Source organism: Hemicordylus capensis, chromosome 3, assembly GCF_027244095.1.
Source record: "Hemicordylus capensis ecotype Gifberg chromosome 3, rHemCap1.1.pri, whole genome shotgun sequence".
Taxonomy (NCBI): domain Eukaryota; kingdom Metazoa; phylum Chordata; class Lepidosauria; order Squamata; family Cordylidae; genus Hemicordylus; species Hemicordylus capensis.
This window is the reverse complement of record NC_069659.1, coordinates 75238596-75250595: the sequence shown is the minus strand read 5'-3', so window position 1 is coordinate 75250595 and position 12000 is coordinate 75238596. Positions and strand designations below refer to the sequence as shown.

General features: G+C 45.1%; 1 protein-coding gene across 17 annotated transcripts in view; it reads left to right on the top strand.

Annotated features, from left to right (window-relative positions):
- ROBO2 (roundabout guidance receptor 2) overlaps window positions 1–12000 on the top strand; it is a 735763-nt gene that overhangs the window by 499696 nt on the left and 224067 nt on the right. For all 17 annotated transcript variants that reach the window (XM_053307038.1, XM_053307032.1, XM_053307028.1 and 14 more), the window contains one exon: window positions 455–593. In XM_053307038.1, the coding sequence (XP_053163013.1) occupies window positions 455–593 (139 nt within the window). The remainder of the gene's footprint in view (window positions 1–454; window positions 594–12000) is intronic.

The following is a 12000-nucleotide window of genomic DNA, read 5'->3' as shown; positions in this document are numbered from 1 at the left end:
GCTTGTATAAAATGTCTGCAGCAATTCCTTGGTCTTGCCCTCCTCATTTTGCTTGTACTGATTTCAGATGTCTAGAATGGAACTACTTTATGACAAGTGAATTGCGAAGAAGAATTGTTGAAGATTTCTCCTGTTATAAACAATGTGTATGATTTAGTCCATCTAGCTGTAGCACCTCTACAAAATTTCCATAGGCTCGATGAAGCTTTGTTTTCCTCTTTCCTCCAGAGCACACATAACTTAAACCAAGCTCAGGGGGACAGCTCTTTGGAGATATGGGTATGCTTAGCCTTCCATTTCTCCATGATCCCTAATGAAAGGGGGGAAACAGGTCTCTGCTGAGCCTCTGGAAAACATCTGTGATCATTCATTTTGCCCACCATGGACTAGATCTTTCCCAGACATTTATATTTAATAAAATCAGTTTGTTGAATTTTAAACTCTTGTTTTCAAGAGCGACCCACGTTTCTCAGGAGACCAATCAACCAGGTGGTTTTGGAGGAAGAAGCTGTAGAATTCAGATGCCAAGTACAAGGGGATCCTCAGCCAACAGTGCGTTGGAGGAAAGATGACAACGACTTGCCAAGAGGAAGGTAGGAAGGACACAATTTCTCTCTCATTTAGGTTGCTATATTTGCTCATATATAATGTTATTAATCAGGAAAAAACTAGGTACAGAAGCTTTATGACTTGAACGCATGCTCAAACAGTAGATGATGGACCATGCTAATAGCTCTTAGCATGACAGATATGAAAGACAATATAATTCCTATAGCTTTTATAGTTCTGTGGAAGAGGGAATTTAGACAAATCCAGTCTGTCATGCTGATGTGGGAAAATCTTCATAGACAAAAATCTTTATTCCTCCAAAATAAACACAAGTCTACCAAATTGCAGTTTTATGATGCTCCTTATATGTTCATGATCACATAAGATTTCTTTGTTGAATTTTGCTCACAAATGCAACACTTTGGTACAATATTATAACAAAGAGGTGATTTTCTGAAATTGGTGTAGAAAATCTGCTGCCCCATCTGTAGAGTTACCTCCCCAGCAAGACCTGCCTGATGCTTCCACAGTTTTCTTTTAGTGCTACATGAGACCTATGTTTTTGTGCATGGTGCAGTATTGTTGGGGACTGTGAATGTTTTACTACCATTAAATGCTGCGCTTTTATTTGGTGTTTAACTGTCATCTCTTGGGACAGGACCCAAGGGATGGTTTAGATCTGCCTGTTCTGGATATGGTTACACTCCCCCTGAAAGATCAGGAACGTAGCTTGGGAGTGCTCCTTGACCCCAAGCTTTTCCTGGTTTCTCAGGTGGAGGCGGTGGCCAGGAGCGCTTTTACTCAGCTTTGGTTGATATGACGGCTACATCCATTTCTAGAGGTGAATGGCCTTAAAATAGTGGTACATATGCTGGTAATCTCCAGGCATGACTACTGTAATGTGCTCTGTGTGGGGCTGCCTTTGTATCTCGTCTGGAAAGTACAATTGCTTCAGAACAGTCTTCAAGGGCAGCCTGACAAAGAACTATTGCAGTAGTCCAATCTGGATGTTACCAACACATGAGTGGCTGAGGTCAGGTCTGACTTCTCCAAGTAGGGTTGCGGCTGACGTACCAACTGTAGTTGGTAAAAGGCGCTTCTGCAAACTGCCACCACTTGTCCCTACAAGGAAAAAGTCAGGTCCAGAAGCACCCCCAAGCCACAGACTTTGTCTTTCAGAGGAAGTGTGACCCCATCCAAAACCAGATTAACCTCATTATTCAGATTATCAGTTCTACCAACTCAGAGCACTTCTGTCTTATCTGGATTAAGTTTCAGCTTGTTTGCCCCCATCCAGACCACAACAGCCTCCAAGCCCCAGTTCAGAGCATCCACTGTCTCCCTGGTGTCTGCTGACTTAAAAGATAGGTAGAGCTGGGTGTCATCAACATATTGATGGCACCGCAGCCCACACCCATGGATGACCTCTTCCAGGGATTTCATGTAAATGTTTAACAGCAAGGGAGACAGCTAGATCCCTGTGGCACCCCATAGGCCAAAGGCCAAGGGGTGGAACAGGCATCCCCCAGCACCACCTTCTGATTACGACCCTCCAGGTAGAAGTGGAGCCACTGTATAACCATGTCCCCAAATCCCAACCCAGAGAGACGCCCCAGAAGGATACCATGGCCAATGGTATCAAAAACCACTGAGAGGTCCAGGAGGATCAACAGTCACACTCCCTCTGACTATATCCTGGTGTAGGTTATCCTCCAGGATCACCAAGGTAGTTTCTGTCCCATATCCAAGTCAGAAGCCAGACTGGAAAAGATCTAAGTAATCAGATTAATTCAGGACTGCCTGGAGCTGAGATGCCACAACGCACTCCAACACCTTGCGCAAGAAGGGGAGATTTGAAACTGGTCAAAAGTTGTTTAAGTCATCTGGATCCAATGATGGCTTTTAAAGGAGGGGCCTAATGACTGCCTCCTTCAGGTGGGGGGCACCCCCTGAATGCCCCCAGAGAGGTATTCACCACCCCCGCCACCCATGGACCCAGTCCCTCCCTAGAAGCCTTCACCAACCATGAAGGGCAAGGGTCAAGGATACAAGTGGTAGGCCTCAACATTTCAAGCAGCCTGTCCACTTCCTCACACAACATAGTCTGAAAACCATCCAATATAACAAGACCAAATGGTGCATTGGCAACATCCAGTTCTGCTGCCGCAAAAATCTTAGCATCAAAGTCAGAATGGATATGAGCGATTTTATCTGCAAAATGTAAAGCAAATTGGTCACAGTGGGCTGCTGACGGTTCTGTTTGATGGTCATTGGGATCCTCACTTAAGAGGCTCCAAACCACTCGAAAAAGCTTCACTGGATGACATTGAGCTGATGTGATGGTGGTGGAAAAGCAGGATTTTTTTCGCCGTCATCACCGCCACAGAGTAGGACTGATATGAGCTCTAGCCTGTGTTCGGTCACATTCATTCTGAGTTTGCCGCCAATGATGCTGAAGCCTCCTACCAGCCTGCTTCATTGTCTGCAACTCAGCTGTATACCAGGGAGTCGCTTGGGCTTAGTGAGTTGGAAGAGAACGTGTAATCGTGAATGTGTCGATCACCCAACCCATTTCCTCATACCAAAGGGAGACCAGGGTGTAACAGGATCTTTCACTCTCTCAGCAGGAAACTCCCCCAGAACTGTCAGGAATCTATCAGGATCCATAAACCTCTGGGGGTAGACTTTCCTAACTGGTGTCCACCCCTGCAGAGGTGTTTTGGGTCCACCCTCAGTTTAGTCTTCACCAGATAGTGATCCATCCATGATAACGGTATTGAGGCCTCCTGGACAGAGCACCACTGTCTACCATTGACCCAAAAAACAAATCAAGTATATGGCATGCCACATGTGTTGACCAGAAATCAGTTGAGACAAGCCCATGGTCATCATGGACGACATGAAGTCCCGAGTTGCACCAAACAAATTGGCCTCAGCATGGATGTTAAAGTCCCCCAAGACTGACAGACGTGGGGTCCTCAGTGCTGCATCTGATACCACCTCAAGCAGCTCAGGCAAGGAAACTGTTAGACAGTGGGGTGGGCGGTATACCTTCAGAATTTCAACTTTGTCTCACGATCCAGTCGCTACATGCAGACACTCGAACTGGTCAGAAAGGTGGACAGTGCATCTGGTGAGGGGGATGGTCTCCTGATGAACCAGGGCAAACCCACCTCCCTGCCCACCCCACCTTGGCTGATGCTGCACGCAGTTGTGCACTGGTGGGTACAACTGGGAGAGATTTATATCTTCCCGCTCATCCAACCAGGTCTCTGTAATTAGGGATGTGCACGGAACTGACTGGCCCGACACCTCCTTGAACCTCCCAGTTCGGTCCGGTCAGGTGGGTTCATGGACCTTTAAAAAATGGGGGTTGTTTTTTTTTGACACATTTACTCCCTTCAGGGGAGTTCCTTGAGGTGGTGGGGTGTGTGTGGAGGTTCCCCCTCACCCTGCCGGCCTCAATTCAGCACAAACCAGCCCATTCAGGCCTTCCCCCTTGGCATAGTGTCCATTTTGGATACCACCACACCTGCGCAATTGGCCTCAGAGAGGCCTGGCTCATGCCAGGGTCATGCTATTAGGTCATGCTATTAAATGCCAAGTCCATTTATGGACTGGGCATTTAATAGCACTAGTTTCAGGCAAGGTGGGCTGCTGGGAGAGTTACTGGGATCTCCTTGGTGGGAGAAGGACTGGAGGGCATGATGGCTTTGATACAGCCAGTGTGCATTCCCCTCATCTGGCACGTCCTACTCCCACCGCCATATCACCCTCTGCCAAGGACCACCTCAATTGGAAGGGTCTCTTCCACATTGTGTTACTCGCCAAACACATGTTGTGAAGACCAACACCTTGATAATAACAAAAAAATAAAAACTCCTTCCTACTAAAACCGAGGCAATGCTCTAGCTAATCTGGTTGATCCCATGTAGCTGTTAAAACTTCAGGAAGCCATGGGGAGGGCTGTTGCCATCAACATTCCCGCTCAACCGTCCACCAATCTCGCTATGCCTCTTCAGCCCTCTGGCTACTGCAGTCCACTGGCTGTTCCAACTCGGTTGAGTGTCACAAGGACGAGAGCCCTTATGCTCTCACCGTTCGGCTTGCACCAAGAGGCTCGTGCCCCTGGCTCAGTTTGATGTTAAATAGCAGTCACCTGGAACGTGTGGAGCAAAGGCAAACAATCAGGAACCTGTCCAACAGAGCTCTCTTCCCATCTCCCTGGCCCTGGCTTTATGTTGTCATACTGCTATTTTAAGTTATTAATTGATCTTTTTTTAAATTATCGTTTTGTACACTACCTGGTATCATTGGTAAAAAAAAGTGATATATAAAGTTCGTACAAGATAAATAAATATGAATCACTGCCTACCATGGTTAATGAGATTTTCTCATAACCAGGGTTTGAAGTGGATTTGTATCAGGTAGGGGAATAATTCAGGCTTAGGTATGGAAGAAATATGGTTTGCACTGAACCTTGTTAATGCCATTGCAGCTGTAATGTTGTACCATGTTAAAACTAATCGTGAAAGAGAAAGGGGCAATTAATATTCGCGAGAGATGGAGAGCGAGCATTGAAGCCTGCAACATGCTTCCAGCAATACTATCTATGGTTAGAAATTCTGAAATATTACATCTCAGATTTTTACCCACAATAGGTAAAACAGCAGAGCACTAAGGAATGAGTACACACTCCAGTTACAGAGTAGGTAGCAGAGGATGGTTTGGATATTGCAGCTATTTAGAGAAAACACATGGAGATCCTTGTATCACTAAACACTAAATATTTATTGGTTAAATACACTTAGATAGGAAAGACCTATATCTAATCTAAAGGACTACATAATGGATAGGTAAGGAGAGAGAGAGAGAGAGAGAGAGAGATGTTTCCATCTGCTCTCTAGGAGGAAAGGAAGGATTGTGACTCAGCACAGAAAGTGCTGCAGAGTCAGTTCAGGGGTCATAGACAGATAGACATAGGGACAGATAGGGAGACCCTTACTCACTGTCTCTACTCCCAATGCCCCTAGTGGACATTAGGACAGTTGGTGCAAAAGGTCGATGCACTGGAAGTTGATCTCCAACAAGGAAATAGTGTACAAAATCCAAATCACAGCTTAAAAACCAAAATAAGCACACAACTTAGGTTTCGTCCTTAAAGGTGTTTTCTGCTAGAAAGCACATTCAATTCATTTGATTTCCAGTTGATTGTTTCAGGCCGCCCTTTCCCATATTCATTCATTCATTAGGAATCGCCACTTATTGGATAAGTGAAAAACCAGCCTGAAGAATGGAACATGCTTTTCCCTGCTAGTTTGTTTCCTCGCTGTTGAAATTTGACTCTAACTTTGGCTCCAAGAACCACTTTGTCCATTGATGAGAAAGATTCTTTAGGCCAGAGTCAGAGGCAAGATCTAACTATGAGGAAACGATCCACTAGTAGAGAAAATAGATGTAATTAGCATAAATAAAAGCTAGTTGAGGAACCACAGCATGAAAAACTGGGTACACACAAAAGTAAAGGTGAATCAAATGTGCTCCCAAGAACAAAAGAAGCTGACAGAATCTGGGAGAAGGGGCCAGGAAGGGTCTGAACAATGGGCGAAATAATCAGACATTCATGAGTGGAGCTAGGAGAAAGAGTTAAGAATGCAGAACATGTAATGGGGGGAGGAATGTAGGGGGGAAAGGAATATTGTGGATCTGGTCAAATATTACCTTCTGTCCACAGCTTTGGGGAAAGTACTTGTGAATGTGGTCTCTACAAAGTACTTGTGAATATGGTCCTAGTCAATTTCATCTGGTTGATAAGTATAAAAATCTCCATTTTTATAATTAAAGAAATTAACAATAAGATGTGTATACTTCTTTGGTTAATATTAACAGTTCAAAACACAGGACTAATTTATATTTATCATATATATACTTCCTTTGTGGCAGAATCCCACACACTTTGATAATATCTGTAAAGAGGTCACTGGCTAAGATAGGAACATAGGAAGCTGTGATATTCTGAGTCATACCATTGGTCCATCTAACTCAGTATTGTCTACACAGATTGGCAGCAGCTTCTCCAAGGTTACAGGCAGGAATCTCTCTCAGCCTTATCTTGGAGATGCCAGGGAGGGAACTTGGAACCATCTGCTCTTCCCGGAGCAGCTCCATCACCTGAGGGGAATATCTTACAGTGCTCATACATCAAGTCTCCATTCATATTCATCCAGGGAAGACCCTGCTTAGCTAAGGGGACAAGTCATGCTTGATACCACAAGGCCAGCTCTCCTCTAGGGAGAGCAACAAACACCTCATTGTTCCTCATGATTAGTGCCTAGGAACACCAAAGTGGTCTGGGTAGTAGGGCATAATGCGTGCTACCTACCACCTGACCCACAAAAGAAATGGGGAAGTAGGCAATATTTAACAAACTTTTAACCAAACAAAACCAACTATAACTCAGGGAAGGAAAGCACCCATGTTCTGCCTTTGTCAACCTGAGATCCAGCAAAACTAGATATTTATAGCACATATTATACTCAGTTCTGAGAAAAGAAAACCACATCAAGCCTTGCTTCTTCCTCTCCTGATCATCTTCAAGGGAGGCATAAGGGCTCTCTCTGCCTCCCAGTCCCTTTGAATACTTTTTGAATTTGAAATCCCCTCCTTTTGTGCTCCTCCCCTCAGGCCAATGGGGGCACAGTTGCCCATGACCACGTTTGTTTCGTATGATAACAAGCCAACCAAGAAGCAAGGAGATTTCAAGCCATTTGGAAGCCAGTGCCAGAAAACCAATCAGCAAGGGGGAAGCAGGCATCCAAAATGGTGCTCGGAATGTTGAAACATTTTGATCGAAATGAAGTTGTTCTGTTCCAAGCTCGAAACAGGCCCTTTATTTAAAAGGTTTCTGTTGCAAGGTCAAAACACTTGAAATGGCCCGTTTCAAGTTGAAAGGTTTCACCATCAAAACATTCTGCACATCCCTACCATAAGATGTCCACCACTGTTTTCAGGGAAAGGAGTCATACTATCTGAGTGATGTGTTTCTTTTGATTCATTAATGAAATATTATGGGATCCAACCATGAGAAAACATTAACCACGACATTTGGGGGATATATGAATTGACCACTAGTGTTGCCCAGAGGTGCACTAGCCCTGGACCTTGGGGACCCAGTCTGGTCTTCCAAGGTCCGGGGGAGCCTCCAAATAGCTGGGACTGGTCACCTCCGGCAGCCACTCTGCACCCACCCTGCCAAAGCTCCGCTTTTAAAAAAACTCTTACTGCGGCCGAGGGATGCCTGTTGGGGCGGGGAGTGAAGCAGTCCTTCTCCCTTCTCCCCCCTCCCCCGGCGGTGGTGGGGTGGGAGTAGGAGCGACGCTGCACCCATCCATTCGGGCCAGTGTCTTTAATCAAATGTGAGGCATGCCTGCGCAAAGGAGATTGTCACAAGCCCATGACGTCATGGCATTGCGATGATCTGTCAGCTGTGCAGGTGCACCTCACAGTTGCTTAAAGACACTGGCCTGAATGGATGGGTGCAGCGTCACTCCTACTCCCACCCCACCACCGCTGGGGGAGGGGGGAGAAGGGAGAAGGACTGCTCCCCTCCCCTCCCAGTCACCACTTAGAGGTTTGGGGGGCCTCGTGGCTGGGCAGTCCGGGTGCCCAAATTACCTAAGTGTGCCCCTGGTGTTGCCCCACAACAGAACATGCAAGCATATGCAGTGTTAGTGGAAAATAAATTCAGATTTTGAAGAGGAACTAATGGAAATTCGATAAGATTAGATTAGAGAGATTAGAGAAGAGTACAGTAAACAATATACATATATTTATTACTTGCATTTTGTTGCTCTACATTTATACACCAGAAATAGGTACCAACACATCAATAATCTGTTGTAGGAACAGTGGCATTAGAATAGCAGGATTTAATTAAATAGTGCAAAATTTATGCTTTGGGTTGTTTCAGGCAGTGTTAAAGGAGATATCCTCTTTGAATCAGTGACCCAAGACTGAAAGGCATTACAAGTCAAGAGTAGAGGCACCTGGTGTATATTTTATTTAATTGCTCTAAAAATTCTTCATCAGTCCAAACCAGCCACTCTCCATAAAGTCCAGGGAAGGAGTTCATCCAATATGATTCATGTCAAACTACTGAAGGTGAACAGGAAATTACTGGGTCACTAGCTTGTCTCCATGGCTGAAACAAGAGCTTTTATTATTGAATATTGCATTACAGTTTAAACAACACAATGTTTAAATATTGGCCAAAACACTACTCCAAAGGCACTGAGTTAAAGCAGATTGGATGCCATCCCCAAAGTGTTTGGAAAATGTAAACTGAACAATCAGAATAGCCCACCTCTTCAAAAAGCTGACCACATCAGTGTGACTAGTTTTTTGCTTGATGTGTGCTTGACACAAATAGGACTGACACGTTTATATTGAAGGGCAGTGAGATTCTTAAATGATGGAGAACATCAGTAATGACTTCTAACTAAATATGGCCCAGATCAAGGCTTGAATCTTCTGCTTTATTTAGTCTTAGATCTGTAGCCATTGTTACTCTCTGAGATTTTGCAGTGTGGGGGATGACATTTCTTTGGCTTAACATTTAATAAAATTTGATTAGGGTTTGTGCAGCATTTCATGTCTTCAAATTTCTAGCAAAGCCTAAGAGACCAGCTGCATAGCCTGTAATTATGTAGCGAGTGATACAGGGGTTTTTTTCTTGAGGAAGTGGAGAGATTTTCAATTACAAGTTAAAATTTATGACACACTGTAATAACTGTTTAAACCTTTTACACAGAAGAAGATAGCAGTGCCAGCTCTTGTGAGACTGAGGCTACTGCACTGAATGAATGCATTTGTCGGTTTCCTTAAAAATATCTAAGTATCTGGCACATGGTTCTTTTTTTGTATCTCTGCTCTGAACAGCTGGCTCAATACAGTAAATACATCTTTAATGAACTTATAGTCTCTGCTTGTGAGTTACATGTACACACATTTTCTTATTAGTATTGGGCTAAGAAACTGAAAGTGAGAACCATACTAGCAGGAAAGAGGTGTTGCTGCTTTCTCTGTAGTTCACATGGGCAACCTAGTCCCAGGTTAGGGCAGCCCAGCTTGGACTAGGCCCAGCTGGAGCACTGGGATCAGTCCCGATCCCGGTGCTCTAAGCCCCACTAGGCTGACTTTCTGCCCTGGAAGTTAACTGAGGTTAAGCGAACCTGAGATTCATTTAACCTGGGCAGGTGAAACCATGTGCATGATCTCTACTGGGTCAGAAAGCTTTCCAGTAGTGAGCCAAGGGGAATAGAATAGCTGTCAGGATGTGGGAGGGAGAAGCGTGTAATCCATGCTGCTGCTCATATTGGCACATGGCGCACACAAGAATGGCCACCGCTCGTGTATGACCTCATAGTGATCCTATGCTCACAAGCAGCCTAACGCACACTAGGGCGGTCTAGCCTGGGATAGGCTGCCTGTGTAGAGCTCCAGGATCGCTCCCAATCCCGGCAGTCACACCCTGCATAACCCTACTTTCCACCCTGGCCCCTAGCCAGGGTTAAGGGCACAAGCGCACCCTTAACCCCAGCACTGAGGTTGTGTGTATGCTTGGGCTGCATGCAACCCAAGCATACACTGAACTGGGTGGCAGGAGCGCCAGCTGAGGGAGGATCCCTTAATGCACTGCACTCCTAGCATGGTGCATTGAGGGGTGCCAGAGGACTTCTTCCTCCGCCCCCATGCTCTGCTGCTCACTGCGGCATCACTCGTGTGCCATGGTGAGTGGCAGAGCAAAGTGGGGAAGGAGATTATGTGCAGGGGGTCAGGCAGGAGCCTGCTTCGCCACCAGCTCTCTCCCACCTGCATTTTTCAGTAGGGATGTGCACGGACCGCGGAGACGCAGTCCGACACCGGGGGGTGTTGCTTTAAGGGAGGAGGGGTTTTACTTACCCCTCCCACTGCTTTCCCCCCTCCAGCACTCCAGTTTTTAGGGAAATATTCAGGGAGACAGCATTCCTCCCTGCCCCCTTGTTGCCTGATAAAAGCAGAAGTAACTTCTGTGCATGTGCCCGACGCATGTGCACGTCACCCTGCCCTTAAAGCAACACACACACACACACCCCCGGCATCAGACCGCTGGACCGGGCCACCTACGAACCAGTTCACAGGCCTCTAACATGGCCTGCAAACTGGTTCGTGCACTTTTAAAGTTGTTTGCATGTCCTTTTCATCTTGGTAGTGATGTACAATATATGCAGTGTGTAATATGTAGGTGTTATGTGATCTTGGATTACAACATACTGGTTACAAAATGACCAGTATGGAAATGCCAAAGAGAAGAATTATGCTTTGGCCAGTTATGTAAGAACAAATCCTTCTGTTTTGCTTCTCTCTCTCTCTCTCTCTCTCTCTCTCTCTCTCTCTCTCTCTCTCTCTCTCTCTCTCTCTCTCTCAAGATTTAATTTAAATGAATAATTAATATAATATAATATAATGTTCGATCTCCAGGAAAAGATACAGGTAACATAGTTCATGGGCTGAACTGGGGCCCAGCTTTATGAAGGCTGCAATGTAAAACAATCTGTTAAATGTTCCTAGAATTAAGAACCCCTGCATTAGCCTCAAGATGCAGAGCAGATGCAGGCCATCCCACTCAAGTCTGTCCTCTTTTAGATAATACAGTCCTGGCTGGACACCAACACAGTATCTGGTACCAAAAACAGTGTCCTGGAACTGCATTTGATTTCACTGCAGCTGCAACAATTGAATGGCTGTCAAGGGTGAAACAGACATTATTCTTACCTAAAATAAAAAAGATTTGAACTGATGAGAGGGATAGAGCCAGAGGGGGTAAAAATAACCTCCTATCCTAGGCAAATCAGCACTAGGCAATTCTAGTATTCTGTTGTTGTACCAAAGGAAACCTGTGTCATTTCAATGAGAAGATGGCATGGAAGTAGTGATCACCTTTCAGAAACTGGTTTCAAAGAGCTTCATTTGGTCTGCAATAATTCAGCCCTATTGCTGCAATGTACCCTATCTGTACCTGCCTTTGAGAAAATTTGGAAACTTCAGATTCTCCAGAATGATTAGGCTTCACTATTAGCTAGAGTTAGTGCCAGGACCGCATTTATCAGACCTTCAGTGAGTGCCAGTTAAGTTTCAGGCACAATTCAAGGAGCCAGCATTAATCATTTATTTTACATCCTTAACATATTGAATCCAGCTTATCTTAGGCAACGTAAAGTGTGCTGTCAAGTTAATTTTGACTCCTGGCACCCACAACCCTGTGGTTTTCTTTGGTAGAATACAGGAGCGGTTTACCATTGCTTCCTCCCACGCCTTGTGAGATTATGCCTTTCAATATCTTCCTATATCACTGCTGCCCGATAGAAGTGTTTCCCACAGACTGATAGTCTGGGAAACATACCAGTGGGAATT